Source organism: Ochotona curzoniae, unplaced genomic scaffold (assembly GCF_017591425.1).
Source record: "Ochotona curzoniae isolate NIBS_2020 unplaced genomic scaffold, NIBS_Ocur_1.0 contig_2294, whole genome shotgun sequence".
NCBI classification, from domain to species: domain Eukaryota; kingdom Metazoa; phylum Chordata; class Mammalia; order Lagomorpha; family Ochotonidae; genus Ochotona; species Ochotona curzoniae.
Window position 1 is genome coordinate 4,700,575 of NW_024465405.1, and position 27,493 is coordinate 4,728,067.

Sequence of the window (27,493 nt, forward strand, 5' to 3'; positions counted from 1 at the left end):
ATGGGCAGGAAGCTGGACCTGTCCAAGCTCACCGACGAGGAGGCCAGGCACGTGTGGGAGGTCGTGCAGCGCGACTTCGACCTCAGGAGGAAGGAGGAGGAGAGACTGGAGTAAGTGTGGCCCGGCCTGCAGTGTCGCGCTCTCCGGGGGGCTATCACCTTGTGTGCACCTGCCCGCGCGCACACACACACACACACACACACACAGGTCCTGCTCTATCTGCCAGGGCCCTGGTCACCCAAGTTCCCACTGGCTTCCTGTACCCGGGCCTCTCCCTCTGATGTCTTTCCTTGTCTCGTGGCCCTCTGGCACCCTCACAGCACCAAGGGACTCACACAGGCAACCTCCAAGGCCTCGAGGGAAAGAGGCCTCTGCACCGACGGCTGGGCATGGTGGGATCTGGGAGCCCCTGTCCCGGGGGGGCGGCCACAGCTGGCACCCAATGCCATTGGCACAGCGTGCGCCAGGAGGAGGCAGTGTGGCTGGGCCATTTTGTCCTGCTGCAGGTGGAGGTGTCCTTTCTGAATACCCCACATGCCTTCAGGGCGGGAAGAGGCTGTGTGGGAATGTCCCAGCCTTGGAAGCAGCAGGGCAGTCGGGCCAGAAGGGCTGGCCGTGACCGCAGTCCCTCTGTGAGATCAGCAAGGAATGCAGAGCAAATGCAGGTGTTTACTGAGTTTGTAAGCGCCTTGCTTCCGTCTGCTGCCTGAGCTCCTGCTACTTTAAATCTGCCACAAAAGGTGGGGCCACCTCTGCCTTTATTTGAAAGGAGAGTGACAGTCAGGAAGACAGAGAGAATGAGTGAGATCCTGCACCCACTGGCTCCTCAGAGGTCCACAGCTGCCGAGTTTGGGCCTGACCACACTCAGGCGCCAGTAGCTCTACCCAGCTCTTTCCCGGCACTGGCCCCGGCTGCCACCTCGCAGGGGTATCAGGAGGGAGCTGGTTGGAAGTGGAGTAGCTGGGCCAGCCCGGCGTATGGAATGCCGACATTGCAAGAAGAGCTTTCCCCTGCGGTGCCACACTCAGGCCGCAGCCTCGTCCCCACTCCTGGGTGACGTCACCATTGCCCATGGAGTCCAGCACTGCCCGTGGAGCTCTCTGCTCTGCCCTGGACTCCTCCGTGTGTTTCCGGAGTGGATGGCAGCTGCCAGCCCCACATAGCTGTGCAGTGTCTCGAGTGTAGCTGATGCGACTGGAAAACCCAGTGTTTTTAGGTGACTTTCACTTGAACTTCAGTGGCCGTGTGTACTGAGCAGAGGGCACACGCAGTGACCAAGCGTGCACCTTCAGCCAAGACCTGAGCTGACTCACTAAACAAACGCACGCTTGGCCAGGGTGTCTGCTGGACCTGTCCTAGCACGATCAAGCCGGAAGTGGAAATGCCACCCGCACCACAGGCCAGCCATGTGCCAGGCCAGGTGCCCAGGAGCCCTGGTTGATGCCCCTTCCTCCCCCCCACCTCATGTGCTGTACATCAGGAAGGCCCAACCACTAGCCGGTATCCCAAACCCACCTGCTCCCTGGCACCTTTGAGGCCAGCCCAGACACTCACCACCACCCTTGTGCAGAGCAAAGGAGACCCCACGCGCACACATGCACACGCACACACACACACACACACACACACACACATGCACATACACATTGTGCACACACACACATAGGGTGTCCTTCCCACCCTCACTGCCCTGCTGTCCTTCCCCGAGTCACCCTACACTTGGGGCCACCTCGTGAGTCCCACCTCTGGGAGCTCTGGCCCCAGCCCAGCTTCTCTCCTTAGAGGTGTGTCTGTACAGGAGGGCTGGGGGCGGGCAGTGGAGACGTCCTCCCTCCTGGGAGTGTCCCAGCGCCGTGTCCGTGTCTTCCTCCACACTGGGCTTCGGAGAAGTGGCTCATTGGTGTGTCCCCTTCTCCTCCTGGTCCCCGGGGCATGAAGTGGCTCAGTGGGCTCGTTCCTGCCTGGGGGGCCGGCATCCAATGAGGGAGCGGGTTTGAGCTCTGACTGCTCTGCTGCTGATGTGGCTTCCTGCAAATGTGCCTGGAAGGCAGCAGGCAATGGCTCAGTGACCCACGTGGGAGCCCAGAGGAATGGCGCTCCTGCCTCTGGTTATCGCGGTCATTTGGGGGATGAACCAGATTCCCACTCTCCTCCCCTCCTCTTCCCTTTCAAATCCATCAGACTTAGAAAAAAAGGCATTAAGCAGGAAAACATCGCCAGTGTTAAGATTTTTCTTGATGCTGCACAGATACAAAGCAATGCCTAAGTGAGCCTTCCCAAGGGAAAGCGCAGAGGCAGCCCCAGCTTGTGCCTACCCCCACACTGGGAAGGCCTGCACCCCTGGGTTTCTGCCCGCCTGGGTTCAGCAGAGCCAGCCCTGCAGGGAAGCCGGCCCAGCCAGGCCTCAGGGCCGCAGGCAGAGCACCTCTCTCCATGCTGCCTTGCTCAGGGCGCCTCTGGACATCCAGGGGACACCCAGCCAGTGCCCAGCGAGCCCTGGTGACTCATCCTGTCCTGGGCGCGGGGGGAGGGCACAGAGGCCGCCCTCCGAGGAACACACCCTCTGTCAAGGGGCACAGCCTGCAAGTCAAACATGAGGCCAGCAAAGACAAATAGGTAGTGCTCTCTGCAAACAGACCGGAATTCCTGAGAGAGTCGGAGACGCACGGACGTCTGAGCGTCTGAAGCAGTGCCGGGCCACCACGCGGCGCAGACGGCCAAGGGCAGGTCTGAGGAGCGCAGAGGCCAGTGTGGGAGCTCAGCGCGACACAGGCCCTGGAGATCAGCTGAGAGATTGGCCACAGGATGCTGCTCCCCACTTCCTTCCTCATTTTATCATTCCCTTAGCTGTTTCCTTCAGAAGACTGTCCAAGGCTTTGGGCAGGTTGCTGTGCCCTCATTAGCACCCCCGTACCCACCTGTGCCACCAGGACTTGGCATCAATGTGATGGCTCTTCCTCTATCAACACATCCTATCCCAAAATACCCCTGAGAATGAATTGAAAAGATAAATTCATTTTGACTCAAAAGAAACTGAAATCAGCAGCATCCCACACGAGCACTTGTTCTAGTTCCTGCTGCTCCACTTCCAATCCCGCTTGCTGCTGATGACCGGGGGCAGCAGCCCAAGATGGCCCAAAGCCGCGGGGCCCTGGACCCCACACACCATCTGCCGTCTCCTCACTGGGCCCGGGGCAGAGCGTGAGGTCAGCTCTGCATCCAGAATGCAGATGACCCTGGCTGGGCCTGGGCTTGCAGGCAGCGCCCAGCCTGCGTCCACAGCCCCTGGCTGTACAGCTCAGCCCCTCACGTCGTCCTGTCCATGGCAGCCAAGGTTACAAGGATGTCGAAAACACACCGCCCCACCCCTCAACAGCAGCAAGCAGAAGCAACAGCCCAGGCTGGGCCTGGGGTTGTGGCCTCAGTGGGTGCTGCCCATCACCTGTACACAAGCTGCCATGCTCCTGTGGCACCAGGGCCCAGCCTCCCCACCCCACCAAGGCGATCAGGGGTGTCCCTCTGCGGGGAGTGTCTCCCTGACATCGTCTCTGCTCCACGCAGAGCAGGAATCTCCCGCCTCCATTCTGTGTCCACCAATCACAGCTCTCCATCTTGGCAACCTCGGGGTGGTTGACCGGAATTGACCCAGGGGTGCCAGCGGTCAGCTAGTTAGCAGGGGGTCAGACATGTGAGTTCCGGGCCCCATTCACACACCACAGCTTCTCCTCTGTGGTGGCTTCCAAGAGCTCTCCCGCAAGTTGCCAGGGCAGTTAGATGCCCTTTCCCACTCATGACTGTTCTCCGCATCCTGCAGACTGAAAAACTTGTGTTCAAAACTGGAGGGTGGGGCCCGGCACGATAGCTCAGTGGCTAAATCCTTGCCATGAGCATGCTAGGATGCCATATGGGTGCCGGTTGATGTCCCAGCTGCTCCACTTCCCATCCAGCTCCCTGCTTGTGGCCTGGGAAAGTAGCAGAGGATGGCCCAAAGCCTTGGGACCCTGCACTCAACTGGGAGACCCAGAAGAAGCTCCTGGCTCCTGGCTTCAGATTGGCTCAGTTTCAGCTATTGCAGCCATTTGGGGAGTGAACTGGTGGATGGAAGATCTTTCTGTCTCTCCTTCTCTCTGTAAATGTGCCTTTTGAAGAAGAGGAGGAGGAGGAAGAAGAAAGAAAGGAAAGCAAGCAAGCAGAGGGTACCTTCACATTTTGAAATTGTTGCGAGCCCCAGGAACTTCTGTGTATAAACATTGAAATCCTCAGAAGTTGTTGTGTGAGAACTTGAAACTGAGGATTTCACAACACAGACACATTCTCTTGAAACTGTCAAGCCTCTTAGTGGGACTCTACGGCCATCGGCCCTTGGGCGGCGTGTTCTCCCCTTGGGCCATCCCTTCAAGGGCAGCAGGTGGACTGCCGCGTCCCACGCCGGATTCCGCACCTGCAGCGTTTCAGGAAAACGTAGCATCGCACCCGAGTCTTGGAATCAGCCCTTTCTGATCACTCTGTGCCAACATCAGAACCCAGGCACCAGCCCTTTCCGAAAGGTCGAGCCCCCGGCCGTGGGTTTTGGCTGTTGTGTTGTGTTGGAACGCATCTTGCCTATGCCTGATGTGTGTAACTGCCTCGATCAATATCTCATGCAAAGCAAGAGAAGGCCGTGGGCTGCCTAAGCACAGATCTCATCAGAACCCTCCAAATGCCGCCAGCTGTCAGTGGAGGCAAGCGTCCGCCTTCTGCTCCGCAGGCCTTAGCCGGCTGCTGACCACACACGGTGACCCTGCCTTCCCTCGCAGTGACAGCCCAGCTCGTGTGGGCGACGACGGTGGGCAGAGAGCAGACCATGAGTCCCTGCAGGCTCAAGCAGGCTTAGGCCAGGCCTTGGTGGCAAACTGCAGAGGGACAATGTGTAAGGTCAGCTGCTACCGCCGGAGCCTGGCCAAGCTGCCCAGCAGCGCCCAGCAGTGCCCAGCAGTGCCCCATCACACACCAGGAACGATACCGCCTGGGGATGCCCTGCTTTTCACCACCAGCCAGGGATTAATTTTATCTCATCTTAAGTGGAAACCTTACATCCAGCCCAGAACAGAACACGTTTGTGGTTATCTGGGGCCACATCTTCCCATGAGCCACACTTGGCAGGCGCACCAGGAAGCCATGCTACTCCGAACCGGATGGTGCAGGCTCCGCTGGAACCTCCCCGAGCCACGGGCCACACTGCCCGCACAGACCAGGCAGACAGCTCAGCCCTCGTCCCTGAGCAGCGCCACCCCGCAATGCTCGCAGTGGAAACCCCGGGCCTTGTGCTCAGGCTCTGGGCCCTCCTCCCCCTGCCCAGGGACAGTTAGAAAAGCCATAAGGAAGGTCTCAGTGCAGTGTTGTTCCTGTGAAAATAGCACGGTTTCACCAACCATGATCTCTGCAATTGTATACGCACGCCGTGCTGGTCGTGCCCTGGGGACAGGGTGAAGGGCAGAGCTGGCACTGCAGGTGGGAAGGCCGTCTGCTGAAGCCTGAGGTCCCATGCGTGGGTTGTGTGCATGTGTGTGGCCGTGCACGTGTGTGTAGGCATGTTGTATGTACACATTGAAGCCCGTTGCAAAGAGATGCACTTCCTGTTCCCGTCTTCCCCCAAGGGGCCTAAAGGGCCAGATCCAGAAGGAGAGCTGCAAACGGGAGCTGCTGGCAGACACGGCCCACCTGAACGAGACGCACTGTGCCCGCTGCCTGCAGCCCTACCGGCTCCTGGTCAACAGCAGGCGGCGGTGCCTGGACTGCGGCCTCTTCACCTGCAAGAGCTGCAGCCATGTCCACCCCGAGGAGCAGGGCTGGCTCTGTGACCCCTGCCACCTGGCCAGGTGTGGTGCCCGGCGTGTCCCCCCAACATGGGCGGGCCAGGGAGGGCAGGCCCATGCGGGCAGGTGCCACTGTACTGTTCCCTCCCCATAGGGTGGTGAAGATGGGCTCCCTGGAGTGGTACTATGAGCATGTGCGGGCCCGTTTCAAGCGCTTCGGGAGTGCCAAGGTGATCCGGTACCTGTATGGGCGGCTGCAGAGGGAAGGTGAGGCGGGCGCGGTGCCTGGAGGTGCTCCTTGGTGGGGCGGGGAGGGAGGACAGGACACAGCACCTGCAGGCTGTCGGGGGAGGAGATGGCACCTGCAGGCTGTCGGGGGAGGAGATGGCACTTGCAGGCTGTCAGGGGAGGGTGGCACCTGCAGGCTGTCGGGGGAGGAGATGGCACTTGCAGGCTGTCAGGGGAGGGTGGCACTTGCAGGCTGTCGGGGGAGGAGATGGCACCTGCAGGCTGTCGGGGGAGGAGATGGCACCTGCAGGCTGTCGGGGGAGGGTGGCACCTGCAGGCTGTCAGGGGAGGAGATGGCACCTGCAGGCTGTCGGGGGAGGGTGGCACCTGTAGGCTGTCAGGGGAGGAGATGGCACCTGTAGGCTGTCAGGGGAGGGTGGCACTTGCAGGCTGTCGGGGGAGGAGATGGCACCTGCAAGCTGTCAGGGGGTGGCACCTGTAGGCTGTCAGGGGAGGGGTAGCACCTGTAGGCTGTCGGGGGGGAGGTGCTGGCTCCTGTAGGCTGTCAGGGGAGGGTGGCAGCTGTAGGCTGTCGGGGGAGGGGTGGCACCTGCAGGCTGTCGGGGGGGGTGCTGGCACCTGTAGGCTGTCAGGGGAGGGTGGCACTTGCAGGCTGTCGGGGGAGGAGATGGCACCTGCAGGCTGTCAGGGGAGGGCTGGCACCTGTAGGCTGTCAGGGGAGGGCTGGCACCTGTAGGCTCCTATAGGCTGTCAGGGGGAGAGGGTTGGCACTTGTAGGCTGTCAGGGGAGGGGCTGGTACCCGTAGGCTGTCAGGGGGGCTGGCATCTGTGGACTCTCCTGGAGTGGAGCGGGTAGGGACAACATGGCACCCACAGGCCACAGGCACACCTAGGAGGAGGACGCGATGTCCCTCAGACGCCCCTAGTGGGTGTGTGCGGAGTGTGCTGCTGCCTGTTGCTGTGCCTGAGCTCGTCCGTGAGCTGCGCTGCCTCCTGAACGAGGAGCAGGCCTCTGCCCCTGCCGGCCTGGGCTGTGCGGACGGCAGCCCGCCCTGAAGGAGTGCTGTTCTCAGAGTTTCCCAGCAGCTGGACAGGTCAAGGCCACGTTCCTCAAGTCCAGCTGCTGGCGGACTCTTCCAGGCTCCGTTCGTCAGGCCTGGGCGCCTTGACTTCTGGCTCGAGGCCCAGACATTCGGACGAAGCTCCCATGTGACTCTGACCGTTGCCAAGGCCTCGGGGATCCTGTTGATAACGAGGCGGTGGTTTTATAAATGTCTTCAAAAACCAGAGAGAGGCAGACAGAGATCTTCCATGTACCGGTTCGCTTCCCAAATGCCCACACAAGTTGGGGTTGGGCCTGGTAGAAACCAAGAGCCGGGAACCCAGTAACGCAGGCCTCCCTCATGCCAGCAGGGACCAGTGCACCAGCACACATTGGCAGGAAGCTGGTAGGCACCCGCACAGGGTGCTGCGCACCGGCCAGGCTGCCACTCCCAGCCATCGTGCCCGTGTGGACTGAGGGAGCTGGGCTGGGGGGCGGGGGGTGACTTGGGGTCTCTGTCGCAGATGGCTCCATCTGCGGGGTTGGGGTGGGTCTCTGGGTGCACGCAGAGCAGTGCGGTGGCCGTGTCCTCGCCACGCCCTGATCTCCTTGGTGAGTTGAGGAACTGGACACAGCGCTTCTGAAGCAGGGGGCGGTGTTTAGGGCCAAGACCCCTGAGCCACCCTCACGTGTGATTGAGTCTCTGCAGCGGCAGGATGTGGGGGCTCAGCCCCGGTGGACAGAGCGGGGGCAGCAGAACACCACGGACTCATCCAGGCCAGGACCCTTTCAGTACAGGGGGCCCCGCTGACATCCCACTGTGACAGACAGCACAAAGCAGGGGCTGCGCTGTCCCTGGGGCTGCCCAGCTCATGGCTGTCATCTCTGACTCAGAGTGGGGTCCATCCGTAAGTCGGTGTCCCCACACCCACGTGGTCAGCACAAGGCCAGCCACGGGGTGCTCTCTGCAGCCAGGAAGTCCAGTCTGACCCCAGCTACAGGGCCTGAGGATGGACCGACTGTCAACTGGGCAAACTCACTGCAAAGCACCTGGGGACCTCAGCCCCAGAGGGCAGCGCCCCCCCCTTACATCCCAGCAAGCTGCACGGGAACCCCAGGGGCCAGCAGGTGGCGCTGTGGGCAGCAGCCGACCTGGCTCCACCTGCCCAGCACCTGCTGTGCTTTGTGTGGGGTTAGTGAGTGCCCAGGAGGTGGGAGAAGGCTCCTGCAGCCCCTGCTCCCGGTGAGGAGAGGCACAGGGGCCCTCAGGAAAGAAGGAGGGCAGGGGACGTCCTCCAGCCTGTGAGCCTGCCTCCCAATGCAGGACAAGTTCATGAGGGTCTCCTTTCCGGCTTCCTGGTCCCAGTACGGCCAGCCGGGCTGGCCCCTGCTGAGCTCACAAGACACACGGCAGGGCTCACACGCAGCCCCTTTGGAGACTGCAGTAAAGCTAAGCCGGACTGCCTCACGCAGCTCACCACCGTCAAGCTGAGGACCTCCCAGGCCCACGTCCACCAGGCCCACGGTGGCAGGTCCAGTGACAGCTCCCGCCGCACTCGCTGGCCCAGCACCCCAAGCAGCTGAGTGGGGAGCGGCTCAGACAGGGCCAGGAGTGCGAGGGTCTCCTTGGTCATTTCTCCCCAAGGCCTCCTCTCAGGCACTGCTCCCCGACTTGGCCGATTCCGTGTCTGTCTGGCCAATGAAGCTGCCATCTGGACCCACAAGACAGATGGCTGCTGGGTTGGCAGCAAGTCTGGGATGCCAGGCTAGCCGTGGCCCAGGTGGCCTGGGAATGGGAAGCAGGAGTGGGCACAGAGCTGGCTGGTGCATGGACATGTGACACTCCCAGGGCAGCTTGGGAAACCTCCGTAGGACCAGGGTGACCAAGCGCCCGCCGGGTGCTGAGTCCCAGCTGTTCCTTGTCAGAGGTGCTGCCATGGTCAGCCAGCGGGTGTGGACACTGCTACCTGGGGAATGAGGCCACAGGAAGCGCTTCCTGGGGGACAGGACTGGAGCTGGGCAGCCCTCACCATGAGAAGTTAGGCAGAACAGTGTGGCTGAGGAAGAGGGTGGAGTCAGGCGGCCCCAGAGGCGCCTGTGCTAGCAGGGTACACAGCGGTGGGGCCGCCCCACACCCTGGGGCTCACATCTCCCCACCTGAGTCTGAAGTAGCAGTGGGGCCCAAGGGAGGGTGGGGGGAACCAGTGGTCACAGGAAGACGCTGCGGGGAGCCCCTGCAGGGAGCAGCTGGTGAGGCAGAGCTGGGGTGCAGAGCAGGCCCGGGTCTGCAGGCTGAAGTCCCAGTGACAGTGGGCTCCGCACACAGGCCGCCTCGCGGTGGCAGCACAGCCTCCAGTCAGCAAATGCCAGCATACCCAGGGCACAGAGAGGAGGTCAGGCTGTAGGGCCAGGGTAGCCATCGCTCCGAGGCGCAGCTGAGCCCCAGAGCACCAGCCAAGCCTTCTGCAGCAACCTCCAGACCTGGATCTGCTTACAGTCCCTTCCATGGTGACCAGGGGAGACGGCCCAGCCAGGCCAATGTGGACGGAAGAAAGAGGAGCAGGCAGCCAGGCCTGGGGGCTCAGGTATCAAAAGACCCGGGGACAAAGAAGGGGGTGGGCACCGGGCCTGCGCTTCACCGCCCCTGCAGTCAGGCTGGTGGGTGAAGACGCCATCTGGGAACACTCAACCCAGCTCTAGGCCCCGTTTCCCTCCACCACTCCCAGTCTCCGTCAGCCCAGCAGGTGCAGGGGCCACAGGTGGCTGTCCCTTCCCACAGGGAGGGCCCCTGGCCACACAGCCTCACAGAGAGGAAAGGGCTCATTGTCAGATTCACCAACCGCACACACAGGGACAGAACAACCAAGTATAGAAAAAATATAGCTAACTTTTATTCAAAGAAGCCCCGGTTCACGGGCCTTTCTCCCTTGTAGCAGACACACATGGAGAAGGAGCTACAAAGAAGCAGAAGAAAGGCCAGGGAAGCAGCAAGCAGGGAGCCTGAAGCAGAGTCATTTCAGCCCTTACTTGGAGTCCGTCGGGTCCAACAGTGGCTCCGTTCCCTCGGGGGAGTGCCAGCAGTGCCAGCAGTGCCAGGAGTGCCAGGAGTGCAAGCAGTGCCAGGAGTGCCAGGAGTATCAGGAGCACCAGGAGTGCCAGGAGTACCAGGAGTGCCAGCAGTGCCAGGAGTGCCAGCCATGCCAGGAGTGCCGGGAGTGCCAGCAGTGCCAGGAGTGCCAGGATTCGGCTGTCCCTTCTGGGTTGCAGCCTGGCATCAGAGTGATACACCAGCTTGAAGCACGCTCCACCCTCCTCCCGTCACCATGGCAACCATCAGTCATACCTGGGAGGTTCAAGACCAGCAGCCCCATGGGCTTGGTGTCAGCAGAGCATGGTGGAGGGCAGTGGTCATTGTGTGCAGAGAAAGGGCCGTGTGCAGAGGGAGGACTGTGTGCAGAGGGAGGGCCGTGTGCAGAGGGAGGGCCATGTGCAGAGGGAGGACAGTGTGCAGAGGGAGGACAGTGTGCAGAGGGAGGACAGTGTGCAGAGGGAGGGCCATGTACAGAGGGAGGGCCGAGTGCAGAGAGAGGGCCGTGTGCAGTGGGAGAGCCAAGTGCAGGAGGAGGACAGTGTACAGAGGGAGGGCCATGTGCAGAGAGAGGGCAGTGTGCAGAGGGAGGACAGTGTGCAGAGGGAGGGCCGTGTGCAGAGAGAGGGCCATGTGCAGAGAGAGGGCAGTGTGCAGAGGGAGGACCGTGTGCAGAGGGAGGGCCGAGTGCAGAGGGAGGACCGTGTGCAGTGGGAGGGCAGTGTGCAGAGGGAGGACAGTGTGCAGAGGAAGGGCCGTGTGCAGAGGCAGGGCCGTGTGCAGTGGGAGGGCCGTGTGCAGTGGGAGGACAGTGTGCAGAGGAAGGGCCGTGTGCAGAGGGAGGCTCACTTGGGCCCTAAGCAAACCCATAGTGGGTGCAGCCTGCGGCTCGTGTCAGAGCCCTCTTGTGAGAACGCTCTGGGACAGCCCCAGTGACCCAGGAACCTCCCCAAGCGTCCCACAGACTCTGCCCTCTCCCTGCTGCCTGCCCGGGGCACCAAGCCTGTGCTCGGCCCCTAGGGATGCCAGCCTCAGCACAGGAGAAGCAGGTGGATGTTTGCAGACATGGCAGGTCCTGGGGGTAAATCACTGCCACCCCCAAATTAATGCTGCGCTTAAGACACACACCACGGGTCTGGTGCTGGCATACTGCCTGTGCTGCTGGCATCCCATGTGGGCGCCAGTTCAAGTCCCTGCTGCTCCGCTTCTGACCCAGCTCCTGTCTGTGGCCTGGGAAGGCAGCAGAGGATGGCCCAAGTGCTTGGGCTCCTGCACCCACATGGGAGACCTGGAAGAGGCTCCTGGCTCCTGGCTTTGGACTAGCACAGCCAGGCCATTGTGGCTCTCTGGGGAGTGAACCAGTAGATGGAAGATCTTTGTTTCTCCTTCTCCCAACTCTCAAATAAATAAATGAATCTACCTTTTAGCAACAAAACCAGCTGCAGCTGCTGTCCGGGTGGGTAGGTCTCTGAGCTGGCAGAGAGCCTGGACGGAGGAGCAGATGAACGGACAGTGGGTGGGTGGTCCGTGAGTCAGTGGGTGGGTGGTCCGTGAGTCAGTGGGTGGGTGGTCCGTGAGTCAGTGGGTGGGTGGTCCGTGACTGTGTGGGTGGGTGGTCTGTGAGTGTGGGTGGATGGCGTGTGAGTGTGTGGGTGGACACAGGACGGGTTAGCTGAGGCCCTGGGCAGAAGGCTGTGTCACTCGGGTCCTGATTGGAGCCATGCCGGTGTCTGTTTCAGGGGGTGCTGAGCCCAGCTCCGGGGAGAGAAGCGGAGACAGCGATCTGACGGACGAGCATGGAGACTCAGAATCGGAGGACCCGGAGGACTCAGAGGACCCGGAGGCCCAGGCCCCTCCTCACGGCCTCGGAGTGAGTCCTCCCCAACCCCACTGGCCGTGCATGAATCTGTTTCCTGCCCACGGGCCAGCGATAAGGAGCCTGGGGTCCCCGGATGCAGTAGGTTTGCCACATCCTCCATGAGGGAGACCCCCAGGCTCCCCACATTTGTCGACCACCAGCCACGAGCCTTGTCTTGATGGATGGCAGGTGTGGGGAGGGTTTATGGATTCACTCATTTCCAACTCCTTTGTGGGGGCACAGCCATCTGGGTGAGCCCCGGGGTGTCTGGTGGGGCTGGAAGGAGGCAGCGGGCAGGAGGGGTGGCCTGGGATGGGCAGAGGGCCTGCATAACCACATTCTGCAGACGGTGACCTCTGCCTGAGCACACGGGTTCCCACACAGCCTGGCACCCGGGGTACCCCCTCCACCACTGACATTTAAAAGGGACAGTAATCAGAGAGGGCTGGAACTGAGCAGGCCAAGCCTGTGGAGCTCCCGGGGGATGCCCGCCCCAGCCCTACAGACAGTGGGTCCACGCTGGCTACTGGAACCCTGAGACACCGCCCCTCAGGTGGAGACAGGTTCCACCTGTCCCAGGAACCCACGGAGCCCAGTGAGGTCCTTGTGCTGGCGGGGGTTCTGGAGACCAGGTTCTCGTGATGGGTGCACACCCCCAGGGCCGCCTCAGTTGGGCCTGGCAGCAGATGTGCTGGGAGGAGCCTGCCCGTGCCCGAGGACGGAGATGGAGGGTGAGGGCATGTGCTCCTGTCCGTCCGCCAAGCTGGCCTGACCCAACTCTCGCTTACTCACTCACCATGCACCTACCAAGAAGAAACGCCGCCTGTCCATCCACGGGCTGGACCTGGAGGCCGACTCGGACCACTCCACACAGTCCTGCACGCTGCCCCCCGGCTGCTCATCGGATACTGAGGCCACGTGCAGCCTGCAGGTCAGTGGGCTCTGCATCCGCCCCCCGCTCACCCAGGGGTGCTGGACGGCCAGCAGGTCTGTGCCCACCTGCTGCCCCCACGCTGACCCTGCCAACAGTGGCCGCGTGCACAGTGAATGAGAGCAACTCCACAGCCCTGACACATGAACGTGTCAGAATGTCCCAGCAAGTCAGGGCCCCCTGGGGCTGCTGCTGGCCTGACTGGGGTGTCCCTGGGAACCCCCACCTTGCCGAAAATGAATACTGCGGGCACAGTTCCTTTTTCTTTGCTTGCTTGTTTGTTGTTTTTTATTTGAGAGGCAGAATTAGAGAGAGAGGCAGAGAGAGAGTGAGAGCTTCTGTCCGCTGGCTCACTTCCCACAAGTCCGTCAACAACCGTGGCTTGGCCAAGCCGAAACCAGGGGCCGGAGCTTCATCCGGGTCTCCCATGTGGGTGCAGGCACATGAGCAGGGAGTCGAATCATAGTGGAGCAGCTGGGGTTCGAATCAGCCCCCTATGGGATTCTGGCTTTACCCACTATGCCACAGTGCCAGCCCTGGCACCGTTCTTAAAATGACAGAGACATGACCACAGGAGGTTGGGAGGTCTGTCGTGCCAGCTTCCTTGGGTGACGCCAGTGTGCACTGGTTAGGCCTGCCCCACCAGGGGCTGACTCGGAGTACTCAGTCTTTCCCAGGTGAGGCCTGCTCCCAGGAGACCGTCGTCCTGCGGGAGGCCAACCCAGGAGCCTCTAAGTGCCAGCCCCACCAAGCAGAGCCACTGGACAGCTTCTGGGCCTGCGGACAGGAGGCCCCCGAAGAGCTCCATTCACCCGGAGATGCCAGCAGGCCAAGCCCGGGAGTGGCTGCTGCTCCAGGTGAGTGCCCCTGCCGGGTCCTCCAGAGGGGCCGTGTCCAGGGAGGGGCCACGGGGAAACCTGCCCACCACATGCCCCGGTTGATTGACACAGCCCCTCTCACACTTTGTCCTGGGTGTGTGCTGTGTGCAGAGCAGCCAGCTGCCCTCCCAGCTGGGTGCATCTACTGTGAGGTACACACAGGAGCCGAGCGGCCACTCGGCTGAGCAGACACACAGCTGTCCCCAAAACGGCTGGGGCCACAGACCGCACCCTGCGCCCGACCCCCAAGCCTGACCCTGTACCAGAGGTCCCGAGAGTGGGTCCCAAGAGGGTGTCAGCAGGTGCCAGACACTCCCCTCGATGGAGGCATTGTCCCTGAGGGAGTGGGGGTGGAGGGGTTCAGGCCCCCAGTACAGCCTACGCAGCTGCGGACACAGTGGCCATGCTCGCAGGGAGCCCGGCTGGGAAACAGTGCTAGCTCCGCCTCCCTCTCAGTGCCCAGCAGGGACCAGGGCTGCCCCACTCCGGTCCTCTTGCTGGCCAGGACCTGGGGGCTTTTCAGGGGAGGGAGGAAGCAGGGCTCTGTGTCCCCTAACAGTGACAAATACTCCTGACCGACCTCTTCTCCAGTGGTCTCGGGTCCCCCAACGCAGGCAGCAGAGGCAGGCTCCATGTCCCTGCCCTGGGACAGCTGTAGCCTCTTCGCCCTGCCTGCCAGCCCCTGTCACTGACCCTCACACAGCCTCTCCACCCTGTGGGCAGGGGTTGGCAGCAGCCGAGCTGAGAAAGCAGAGCTGACTCGTGGTCAGCATCGTGTCTGTTGATGACATCCAGTCTTCCATGGTGTGGGGGACTCATGAGGTGCTTGGACCCATTGTCTGTCACGACTGACTCAACACAGCAGCATGGGTCAGAGCGGGTGTCCCTGGCACAGGGCCTCCGGGGCTGAGCCAATGCGTAGCCAGCGCTGCAGGCCCACGACCAGCTCTGTCCCACCTGCACATGCCCCCCGGGCTGCTGGTGGCAGTCACTGTCCCCCTGTGTAGCCCAGGGCACAGAGGTGCATAGGCAGCAGCACCCCAGCACAGGAAATCGCCTGCAGGACGCTGCTCCTTGCTCACTCCTGCATGCCCTGGACGGTGCCCTCTGGGCCAGCTGGAAGTGGGGGCCACTTCAGATACAACGATGGTGCCGTCTCCTCTGGCTGGAGCCTACAAGCAAGCATTTCAGACAAGGCTGCCCAGTACGGCCTGCCCATGTCCCAGCTGCAAGCAAGAACAGCCAACGGCCACCTTGCCAGTGTGGCCCTGGCCGCTCTGTGAACATGTGGAGCTGGGAGTTGATTGGCATCACGTTGGCATTTGCTTTGCCAGTGTGCGGTGTCAGCTCTCCAAGCCCCGCCCAGAGCGTGGAACGGGGCACAGAGGAGCACCCTGTTCCCGGAGCGTCCCCTTGCTGCATTTCAGTTCCAGAGTTGGGCGTGTCTTCGTCCCCTAAGCAGAGCGCGTGCTCCCTGCCCCTGCCCACATGAACTCCCACGGGCATGGTGTGGCCACCTTCACACTCCCAGCTCTCCTCCACTGGACAGCACGTTCAAACCTATCCTTTCTCTAAAGGGACAGACAACGGCAGCGGTGGCCAGCTCTCCCCGCAGTTCCCGGCCGAGGCGGACAGCTCAGATGAAGCAAGCCCTGGGGCTGCCACGGGGCCATCCATCCACCCGGCACAGAGCGATTGCACCTCGCCAGACACTCAGGTAACCCAGGCGCTTGGTGCTCACCTGCTGACTGTGCCGAGTGGAGCCCTGCGTCCCCACCCCCAGACCCTCAGCTCTCGGTATCTCCAGTGTATAATTGTCACCCAAACATGTATCTCCTGACCAAGTGCACGATTTGGTGACGCTAGGAGTGCTCCTGGGGCGTGGCTCAGCCAGCCAGACTCCGAGGCATCGGGAGCACCTGAGAGCCCCGTACCCCGAGCAGGTGCTCCCAGCCCCCTCCCCACAACGCCACCTGCCTACCTCTGGCTCCTTGGTTCAGGGTGTTTCACGTGCGCCCCCCGGCCTGGCCTCTTGCACCACACAGCCCTGTCTGCAAAGGCGGGTGGTTTGCATGCTGTCCTGTCTGACAAGAGGAACAAGTGATTCCAAACAGACTTCACTGGGGTCCTGAGAAAATCCCCGTGAGCAGGCAGCTTCTGTGGGACCGTGAGAACCCCTCACTCCACAGATGCTGATCTGGGAGGGAATTCCGTCTCAACCCCCTAGCCCCCTGCATGCCTGCCTGGCCCTGCCGCAGTCACTCCTGCGTGCGCTGGCTTGGCTGTGAGCTAGCACATTTGGGTGGGTTTACCTGGTAGAGAGGCCCAAATGGTTTACAAAAAAACCACAGTGACCAGGGACTCTTTGCAGTAATAAATGGTGCCAGTTCACCTCCATCCCCTTGGGGGCCCAGGCCCCAAGGGTGAAATCACAGGGTGGGGACTGGGGGTACTTGTCCCTGCTGAGCCCAGAGGCAGGACACCCAGAGTACCAGAGGACGGTGACGTAAGGGGGCACTGGAGCCCCAGGCCTGCAGCTGCACTCTGCCAGGCCTGGGACCAGGCACACAGCGGGGCCGGGCACACAGCGGGGCCAGGCACACAGTTAGGCCAGGTACACAGCAGGGCCGGGCACACGGCGGGGCCGGGCACACAGCTAGGCTGGGTACACAGTAGGGCTGGGCACACAGCGGGAACAGACACACAGCAGGGCCGGGCACACAGCTAGGCCAGGCACACAGCTAGGCCGGGTACACAGTGGGGCTGGGCACACAGCGGGGCCGGGCACACAGCAGGGCCAGGCACACAGCGGGAACAGGCACACAACGGGGCCAGGCACACAGCGGGGCCGGGCACACAGCTAGGCCGGGTACACAGCGGGAACAGGCACACAGCTGGGCCAGGCACACAGCAGGGCCGGGCACACAACGGGACCGGGTACACAGTGCGGCTGGGCACACAGGGGGAACAGGCACACAACTGGGCTGGGCACACAGCAGGGCTGGGCACACAGCGGGAACAGGCACACAGCTGGGCCGGGCACACAGCTAGGCTGGGTACACAGTGGGGCTGGGCACACAGCGGGAACAGGCACACAGCTAGGCTGGGCACACAACGGGGCCGAGTACACAGTGGGGCTGGGTACACAGCTAGGCCAGGCACACAGCTAGGCTGGGTACACAGTGGGGCTGGGCACACAGCGGGAACAGGCACACAGCTGGGCTGGGCACACAGCTAGGCTGGGTACACAGCTAGGCCGGGTACACAGTGGGGCTGGGCACACAGCAGGAACAGGCACACAGCTGGGCCGGGCACACAGCTAGGCCGGGTACACAGTGGGGCCGGGCACACAGCTAGGCCGGGTACACAGTGGGGCTGGGCATACAGCAGGGCCAGGCACACAGCTAGGCCAGGCACACAGCAGGGCCAGGCACACAGCTAGGCCAGTCACACAGCAGGGCCAGGCACACAGCTGGGCCGGGCACACAGCTAGGCCGGGTACACAGTGGGGCCGGGCACACAGCTAGGCCGGGTACACAGCAGGGCCAGGCACACAGCTAGGCCAGGCACACAGCTAGGCCGGGTACACAGTGGGGCCGGGCTTCACTGAGACCTGGCAGGAGCACAGGCCCTCCTCTACCTCTTGTCACGGGCTCAGCCTTCTCATGGGTCTGGGACTGGGGCAAGCATCCCCAGGGCTCAGGAAAGCCATCCCGGACCAATGGAGCCTTGTCTGCAGGTGTCTGCCTTCTGCAGGTGCCTGTCCAGCGTGTCAGGAGTGCTGAGCGACCCCAGAAGGCCCAGGGCGCTAAGGCGCACAGCCCAGGGCACTGGCATCACCAGGCTAATGCACCAAAGACAGAGGGCCCAGGCCCGGGCATTGCCTCCTTGGCAGAAAGGGAAACCGAGTCTGCCCAGGGGCCTGGCCTGCAGGGCCTAGCGGAGGGCCCATGTGGCAGAGCAGACACCTCTCCGCTGGCCGAGCATCTGCCCATCTGGAGGCAGTGAGATGAAGATCAGAACGAGGGGTGGGCGTTTGCCCTGGGGTTTAGATGCTAGCTAGGATACCTGCACCCCCACACCTGGGCTCATTTGTGCCCAGCTTCCTGCCAGTGCCCAAGGAACAGTGTTACAGAGGGCGACCTGGATGGAGCAGTCAGCTTTGGCCTTGCCCTGCCCTGGCCATGCCGGCATTTAGGGAGTGAAGTAGGGGATAGGAATGCCCCTGCTCGCTCTCTCTCGCGCTCTCTCCCTCTCTCTCCCCCCGGCCCCTCTCTGTGGGTGTGGGTCTGTGTTGTGTCTCTGCGGCTCAAGGATTAGACTCACAGAGTCTACATGCAACAAGCCTTTATTGGAGTGACCCCGGTGGCTCCCAGTCAGCTGCCCTCCTGTGCTGGCGTCCTTTCTCCTCACTGGACGTATCTCACTTAGGACTGTCCTCTGCTTGGCTATAACATGGGTTATGGGATGTGGGCAGTGTCTGGAACTGCAGGCTCAGCAGGACTCTGCCTCGGTGGCAACCCCAGCTGATGCTCATGGAGGTCGGCAAGCCCAGGGCTGGGCCCAGAGAGGAAGCCTCTCAGAGCAGACCCCAGCCCAGGGTCCTGGAAGGCCCATGTGGCTGACACTGCCTGAGCCCACAGCTGTCCACAGGCCACCTGGGCATCCGCAGCCCTCTGCATCCTGTCTGTACATGCATGTTCAAGTGAGAGCTCTGCAGACAAGGGATCGTGGAGAAAGTCTTATGAAGATTAGCTGATGTCCAGAGGAGGCCACAGATAGTGCAGGGCTGAGGCCCGGGGTCCCCAGTGCCGGCTCAGGTTATAGATGATGACTCAGTTCCCCATGAGTACTGCCAGCAGGGGCAGCTCAGAGTGGTGCCCTTTAATCGCTGGCCTGGGTCCCTGCTGGGGCTGCACACAGACCGTGTCTAGCCACATCCCCGCCCCGCGGTCCTGACACCTGCTCCCCGCCCAGGTCAGACAGCAGGGCTCCTGACAGCCCCACCAAACCCCATGGTTCTGGCACCTGCTCCCCACCCAGGTCAGACAGCAGGGTTCCTGACAGCCCCGCCAAACCCCATGGTTCTGGCACCTGCTCCCCGCCCAGGTCAGACGGCAGGGCTCCTGACAGCCCCGCCAAACCCCATGGTTCTGGCACCTGCTCCCCACCCAGGTCAGACAGCAGGGTTCCTGACAGCCCCGCCAAACCCCATGGTTCTGGCACCTGCTTCCTGCCCAGGTCAGACGGCAGGGTTCCTGACAGCCCCGCCAAACCCCATGGTTCTGGCACCTGCTCCCCGCCCAGGTCAGACGGCAGGGCTCCTGACAGCCCCACCAAACCCCATGGTTCTGGCACCTGCTCCCCACCCAGGTCAGACAGCAGGGTTCCTGACAGCCCCGCCAAACCCCATGGTTCTGGCACCTGCTTCCCGCCCAGGTCAGACGGCAGGGTTCCTGACAGCCCCGCCAAACCCCATGGTTCTGGCACCTGCTCCCCGCCCAGGTCAGACAGCAGGGTTCCTGACAGCCCCGCCAAACCCCATGGTTCTGGCACCTGCACCCCACCCAGGTCAGACGGCAGGGTTCCTGACAGCCCCGCCAAACCCCATGGTTCTGGCACCTGCACCCTGCCCAGGTCAGACAGCAGGGCTCCCGACAGCCCCTGCCACAGCAGGTGCTGCTGGTGGGGAACTAGAATTGATTTCAAAGCCAAAGTCGTTTCCTGACCCAGAAAAACCGTCTGCCAAGGCAGGTGCTAGACAAGGAAAACCGCTTTACTATTGAATAAGCAATAAGTGCTGATGCAGTCGGCTAAGAGGCGGCAGGAGGGGCCGGCACACATGGCCTCAGGTGAGCCTGGCGGGCCCCCAGGGAAGTGGCTCCTGTCACACAAGATGAGCTTGGGCCTGTGTCGGCTTCATTCCAGAAGACTCCCTGTCTCTGAGACAGGAAGTGACTGCGATTTGGAGCAAAGTGGCCACAACTGGCCTGCCTCAGGACCTGGGAGGCTGGGGTGCTGCCCCCTCCTCTCACACGGAGCTGGCAGACAGCTGGCCCCGGCCCAGCCTGAAGCATCGATCGCTGAGCTGTGGGTGTCACACGCGACAGGTGCCAGCAGCCCTGGCGGCGTGGGCTGAGCCCAACCACCCCAGCCATGCTGCTCCCGCGGTGCCATTAGGTTCAGATTAACCAGCTCACGGGCACGCAGGTGTCATCTCCCCCTCTTAAAACAAGGCGAGCCGCAGATGAGATAATGACAGGAAAGGCACACGGAAGGGCCCGGGAGAATCGATTTTCTGGCTGCTCGGTCTGGGAGCTAATAGGCTTCAGGTGACTCAATGGGGAGAAAGCCCCAGGGCCGGGAGACACGATGTGCTGACAACGTGGCCGTGGCAATCCTGCCCACGCCAACACCACCACAGCCTCCCAGAGTGAGCGACCCAGATAGCTTGCAGCTGTCTCCTCTCCTACTGGGCTCATGCCCTCCACTGAACCCCACAGGGTCCCTCTCAGCTTTGGCTTGCTGTTCTAGAACCTTCCGGCTCAGAAACAGGTCTCCCACTTCCCAGCCTGAGCCACCCACCGTTCCCTGGCAGCCTTAAGCTTCCAGGGGCAGGTCCTGCGTGCTGGCTGGGAGAGAGGCCTGGGCCCTTGGGCCACTGTCTCCTGTGCCGTGGGCTTGGAGCTGAAGGAGAGTGTGTCGGAGATGGCACCTGTTGACCCGCCCGTGGAGCAAAGGCCTTCCTCTCTGGGCCGAGGTTACCCCAGGCCCTTTGGGAAGGGTGCTGAGATGCCAGCCCAGCCCAGGCAGACTCCTGTGAGCCCTGGCCAGGTATGTGACATGCAGAGCACCCCCACAGCCCACCTGGGCTCATCTGCTCCCACCCGGCCCCATGCCAAGCACTCTCCCACTGCAGTGCCCGAGTGCAGCTGTGAGAGAGCTTAGAGCAGGGGCGGCGCGCTCGGCCCTGCAGCCCCTGGGGCCCGGGGCCCAGCAGGGTGGGTGCTCTCCATGCTGGACAGCGGTCACAGCAGGCGTCATGGCCACATCCTGCTGCTCGCACAGACTCTGACAGACTTGGCAGTTTTTAGGTCACTGGCATCAGGTGACAGGGGTTCCGTAAATTAAGTTCAAGGTTGACAGGCCACAGGCGGCAAGGGCCTTGCAGCCTCATCCCGTAGCAGAAATCAGAAGCACAGGGGTCACGTGGAGGGGCAGGGGAGGAGGCCCGATGGCCTTAACACTCCCCCGCTACAGTAACAGCTGCAGCACACTCCAGGGGAGCCTAGCCCTCCGCCTGGCCCTCTCCACCCCCTGGGCTAGGGACAGGGCCCAACCCGGGGACTTGGGAGGCACCTCAAGCACAGCAGCCCAACAAGACAGCCTTCCGGGGGGAGAGGGTCATCCAACAGATGGAAGCTGGCACCTGCTCAGCGCAGCATGAGGGCCTTTCCAAGGCAAGCAGAGCCACTGGCACCCTCACATGGTCCCCGTCCCGACTTCATCCAATCCCACCCAGCCACCCCCGAGACCCCGCCTCCAGATGCCCACTTTTGGGGACCCTTTCAGACCCCAGCAGCAGCCGTTGCCCTGGCTCTGCCTTCTATCCCGGACAGCAGGAGGTTTGAGGGGAGGACAGTGGACTCTGGGTGCCAAGGGTGACCTCAGCTGCAGCAGGGACAGTGGGCAGGGAGCCAGCAAGGAGCCCATTGCCATTGACCATGCAGGCCACAGTGGGTGGCGGCTGAGCCAGGCAGACTGAAGGGGCTGGGAGGAATACAGTTGCGGAGTGGGCCCTCCCCACCCTGCCCAGCCCCGGGCTGATCGCATTGATGGGGAGGACACGGGTTTGCTCAGCAGCCAGCCGGTGATCCTCGGCTGCAGGGCACACAGCAGGGCCGCCTCACTGCCACTCAGCCAGGTCAGGCTGACAACCCCGGGGCCTGCCAGCCATGGTCCCACCCACGCATCGGGATCACAGAAAGCCAGTGGCACCTGGCTGCCATCGGTGCTGGACACTTCCTGGGGAACGGGCTCCAGCTCCATGTCACTGACAACCCTGGGGACCAAGCTAGAGGAGCTGGAGTCTGCATCTGGAAACTCGCCAGGGCTAAGTAGCCTGGCTCTGAACAGGAGACTGCTGGGCCCTGTAGGCCGCGTGCCCAGGCAGACATGGCTCCCTGGCCTCTGCCTGAGACATGCAAGACACGGGACAGGAAGTCGCTGGAGGTCCCAGGTGGAGCTGGCATCACACAGCTGTGACGTGTGCCAGGTAGAGGCAGGAGTGATGGACCTGAGGCCAGGGGCACCGCAGCAAGGGGACATGGGCACCAACTGAGGCATGCAGGGAAGAACTGTCCTCGTGTCATGGACACACCAGGTCGGGCTCACTGTCTCCTTCACAGTGGCGTGTCTTACCAGCAGCCATGGGCGTGGCGAGTTGTGGGCCAGGGACACGGGCCTCAGACCAGAGGCCCCCCGGAGAGCATGGCACTAGGTGGGAAGGCCGACAGTGAGGGACAAGGCAGCGTGGCACTTGGGCGAGGGTCCCAGAGAAGCCAGATTCACAGTGGGTCCAGGCTGCACTGGGGCAGCGTGGGGAAAGGTCGGGCGGTAGCTGGGGTGCGGATCACACACCCGTGTGCATGCAGGGAGTGCTGAGAATGGCATAGTTAAAAATACTCTATCAGAAGAGAAGGCAAATTGGACCTCAGTGTGGGTCTTCGCTCAGGTGCTGTGTGCACCTGCGGAGCCTGCTTCTGCAGGCCTAGGGCACACAGGATGGGGACCGTGGTGCCAGCAGGGACCTCAGGGTGCCTGCCCCGAGCTGCGTGGGAACCTGACCCTCCACTCTCTCAGCCTGCAGCTGCTGGAGCACACACGGAGGCCGACATGGAGGAGGAGGCCCTCAGGAGGAAGCTGGAGGAGCTGACCAGCAACATCAGTGACCAGGAAGAGGAAGTGGAGCCAGACGGGGGTGCTCCCCCAGCCGGGGCCCCTACCCAGCAGCCCCGGCAGGACCCAACGGAGGTGCGACCAGGGAGGGACAGGCCCCACCCCCACCCCAGGACAGGCAGCCTGCTGCAGGGGGTCGTGGGAGGCACCCAGAGAGGAGCAGAGCCTGGCTGGGAGGGGCCTCGAGCCGGGGGACAGCTGCTGCCCCCTCTGTCTTCCAGGTGTGCACAGGGGCAGGCCCAGCGCCTGGCCAGGAAACGAGCCCCCAGGAGCCCGGAGTCCTGGTGCAGGCCAGCAGGAGCACGGCCGCCGAGCTGTCGGAGCTGGAGGACAGAGTGGCAGCGGCGGCCTCAGAGGTTCAGCAGGCAGAGAGTGAGGTAACCCAGTACCCGGGGCTCGCAGAGGTGAGGATGGTGCTGACTGGGTGGGTATCACAGGGCATCTGGACCTGCCCTGTCCTGGCCCCTGAGCCCCAACTCTGTAAAGGCCCATTCGGAGATGAGCAGCTGTAACCCTGTCACTGGGGCACAGGGAGGAGGGGTGAGTGTGGGACGCAGGCCCGGCAGAGGCTCCAAGGACCATGTGGCTGGACAGGGATGGTGTCTGCCACCAGAAGCTTCCTCTGACCACCTTGTGCAGAGCAGCTGGTGGGGGCGGGAGTAGTGCCAGTCAGGTGGGGCCAGTGCTGGGTCAGGGTAGCCCACAGCTGCCCTCTCCACAGCTGCTGCCCCACTCCCGTAGGCCTTCACTTCCTGCTGGGGTGGGACACCAGGAACACTCACCCCCTTGCTGACAGCCTGGGGAGCCTGGGCAGTGGGCACGTCCCCCAGGAGACTCCGGGAACAGAGCACAGCGGCTCTGGTGTGGGCGGGGCAGGCGCCCTTGCCGTTCCGTCCTGCCCAGCCTTCCAGGTGGCGTCTGAGCAACTGCCGTCTGTCTGTCCATCCACCACAGGTGTCCGCCATCGAGTCCAGGATCGCCGCCTTGCAGGCAGCAGGCCTCACGGTGAAGCCGTCGGGAAAGCCCCGGAGGAAATCAAACCTCCCGGTGAGGGGGTCCCCACTCCCCGGCAGCCCGCCAGCCTCGCGCCTCTCCCTTCCCCTTAAGCTTCTGCTTGTCTCCTGCGGCCCTAGTGCCTAAGTGTTTGGAACTCAGCTGGAGGGGGGGGTGCAAACACACACACACACACACACACACACTCACGTGTACATACGTGCAGGCATGTACATATCATACAAAGACATACATGTGCTTGCATACACAAACCCCGCAGACACAAACACACGGTTAAAATCCTCAAGAATGGCAGAGTAAAGCTCCGCACCGGGATTGGCGTGAGCATGGCGAGTCCAGGGGAAGGCAGCGCCAGGCTGTGCCCACACAGCTCTGAGGCCAGCTCCCCCCCGCCACATCCCAGGTGGACTGTGCTAGGTGGGCATCCCGCGCCTCAGCAGGCCTTAGAGAGGCCCTGCCCTGCGTGCAGCCGGCCCACGTCTGGCGACAGTGAGGCAGCAGTGACACGAAGCCCCTTGCTGTCTTCTAGATATTTGTGCCCCGCCTCCTTGCGACCCCAGACAAGAGTCCCAAGGACCTGAATGCACAGCCAGCAGAAGTACAGGTATGTGGTCCGTACCTTGAACGCCACAGTGTGGGCCAAGAAGGAAGATGGGCCCGGGCTCTGCCAAGAGAAAGGCAAGGCCGGGGCACAGTGGGCCAGGATTGCCTTTCTCCCGGGCACAGAGGTGAGGGCAGGGTCAGGAAAGGCCAGGAGGGGCCGTGAGCATGCAACATTGGGCCACCAAGGGCAGTGCTCCCAGGAGCACGGAGGACCATGGTGCTCACATCTCAGTCATCCTGTTCAGGGCAGGTGGCCAGGCTGCACTCCCAGGCACCGCGCCCCTCCCCCCACGGGCATGGCGAGCACGGCTGCCCGGGGTCCTTCCCACAGGAGCCTGAGTGCGGGAGCTGTGGCCTGGGGACGCGCAGACAGGCACATGGAGGAGGAGAGGCCTGCTTGTGAGCATGGAGGAAGCAGGTGCCTGCCACTGGGGTTGGCATGAGCAGAGGCTTACGTGCAGCACCCTGGGGTCCTGCCAGCCACAGCCACTGCCAGCTGAGAGCCATGGGGCCTGAGGGCAAACCCAGGCTCAGCGGTGGCCATGACTGACTTCTGGTCAGGCCCCAGATGAATCCGCCCAACCCTGACAGTCAGGTGCTCAGCAGACTTCCTGGGGCATTAGACCAGGGGTTGTGTCGTCACCCCCAGGGGAGGCCAAGCCAAGGATGGAATTACCCCTGACAGAATGACAGACTGGTGTGGGAGCTAGAACCACGTTAGGCACAGTTACATGCCCGAGGTCCCTCTAGAGAGCAGTGCAGGCCCATCCTACAGAGGAGCAGACTGAGGTGCAGCGAGAACAGTGACTTGTTCAGACCCAGAGAGGCATAGCCATGCCCCTTTCACCACACCCCCAAGGCTGGCCGCCCTCCTCGTCAGATCCCGTGCCAGGATCTGACACTCGATTTAGTGAAAGTGGGCATTGCTGGCATACTGGTGAACGCCCAGCAGGCTGATCAGGGTCCCTGGGAGGATGGCGGGCAGTAGGCACGTGTGGGGCAGGGAGACTGGGGGCAGAGGGAGAGGGGGACGGGGTGCGACAATCAGGCTGTGACTGGCTCTCTCCTGCAGCCCACAACCGTGCCTTATCTTCTGCGGAGGAAGTACTCGCCCAAAAGCGCAGGTGAGAGCCCGCCATGTACTCAGCTCGCCCGGTGAGCGTGTGTCCCTGTGGCGTCGGAGGACATGGCTGGTGTCCACTTCCGGGGAGCGCCCAGGCCACAGGGTTCTGGATGATGGGCACTTGCCGCTGAGAACATGCCAGTGGCAGCAGCGCACTCATAGTTTCCAGTCTGAATCGTCCTGCCACATGCAAGTCCTCGCAGGAGTTGTGGGGTGTCCTTTAGCCTTGGGTGACATCTTGGTGGTGACAGGGGCAGTGGCCAGCTCTCCACTGCTGAAGCCCCATCGGCACCTCCTGCTCCCACCGGCCTCAGCTTCGCCCCTGTGCCCTAACACAGCTGCAGCCCTGACAGGTGGCTGACTCGGATCATGGTACACATGTGGAGCCCAGCTGGCCTCACTGTGCCCTGCTTCATGTGGGACAGCACAGAGAGCTGACACATACACACAGAACAACATACATGTGTGATAACATGCGTGGGAGGGCATACAAGCCTCAACAGATGTTGATTTCAGAGTTCAGGCCGAGCTCGGGCACAGCTCTGTCCTGGCTGGAGCAGAATGTGTGTTGGAAGCTCGACAGGTACAGACAGGCGGCTGGCTAGGGCTGGGACAGGCAGGGGGACCAAGGCCTGAGCCGGGCATAGACAGGAGCATGCCAAGGAGTGCCCTGTGCTGGGTGAGGTGGGGAGGAGCCGAGGCCACGAGCCACAGAGCTGGTGCCCAAGGCTGACCCCTGAGCCAGGGCCATGAGCCACCATGGAGGCTCCCGGGTGCCGTGCTCACTCAGAGGGGATTTCAAGCCCCATTTTTGCTAGAGTTCCATGGAGGTTCATGTCCATGACCAGAGGACGGGCAGTTCCACGGTCCTCATCATGGCAGGTCACTTGAGTCTACAAGTTTAAGGGTACTTTGGGGCACCTCCTGTTCCTCTCCTCCCATTGCCACCAGCCTGGGTGCTTGGCCCCTGTCTGCCAGGGCCAGCCACACACTGGCCGAGTCCCAGTTCCTGAGGCTGCCCGTGCCCTCCCTGCCCAGTACCTGGGATTCCCTGGGGGAGGCATGTCCCTGGAGTTACCCCTGGTAGGGATGCACGGATGAAAAGCCCAGAAGAGGAACAGCTGCTGGGAAGGCAGGTGCACTCCGGCAGAGCGCTGACCAGAGCAGAGCAGACAGGAGGACACTTGGTTGGTCATGGAAGGACGTGTACGTGCCCACTGAGGGTTGCCAGGCCACAGAAGGGTGCTGAGGTTCTCACAGGGCAAGGGACTGGGTCCCCTCAGATGCGCCTTCTGGGACACTAGGGCGGCCGAGCCCTGGTCTGGGGGCAGCTGTGGCTGACACGCCCTCCTTTCCCCACTTCCCCAAAGGCAAAGACGACACCTCTTTTGACCGAAAGTCCGTGTACCGCGGCTCTCTGACCCAGCGGAACCCCAGCGGGAGGAGGGGAGCAGCCAGTACTGTCTTCACGGTAACACGCGTGCGCACAGCCGTCCATGCAGGCCCGTGTGCACAGCTTGGGGGTGCCCTCTCTGCACGCTGGGAGGCACACCTGGGCACGTCTCTGTGTGTCCATTCATGCACGCTCACACGTGCGTTGTCTGTGCTCTGCAGAAGCCTGTGATGTCCCAGCAGCCCTGAGGAAGCAGGACAGAGAGCCTCACTGCCCTGCGCTGGACTCCCTGCCAAGGCCACCACACCCCTCCACTGCTGCTCAGGGTCACCGCCCCAGAGAGAACCACGAGGAGGGCCCCACCGGCTGGGTCCTCAGACGCCTGGGTGGCCCCCAGCTTCTCCGACACCCCCAAGCCATTCTGGCTCCAACCAACACAACTCCCCTTCGGGACAGCTGAAGGCCCCAAGGACATGTGGGTGGCCTGTGCCCCTGTGACCTTTCACTCTGCCCCTGCCCCACCCCTACCCTGGCTCTTCTGTGTCGTCTACCTGAATGGA

The 27,493-nt window shown here is 62.6% G+C and overlaps 1 protein-coding gene across 1 annotated transcript; it reads left to right on the top strand.

The window, feature by feature from the left end:
• Positions 1-27,493, top strand: MLPH (melanophilin). The gene is made up of 14 exons (XM_040972432.1): positions 1-110; positions 5,638-5,859; positions 5,951-6,063; positions 11,915-12,045; positions 12,845-12,964; positions 13,659-13,821; positions 15,420-15,559; positions 22,705-22,875; positions 23,022-23,177; positions 23,755-23,847; positions 24,344-24,418; positions 25,490-25,541; positions 26,911-27,011; positions 27,155-27,493. The coding sequence occupies exons 1-14, from the start codon at positions 1-3 to the stop codon at positions 27,179-27,181; spliced, it is 1,674 nt and encodes a 557-aa protein (XP_040828366.1). The 3' UTR covers positions 27,182-27,493.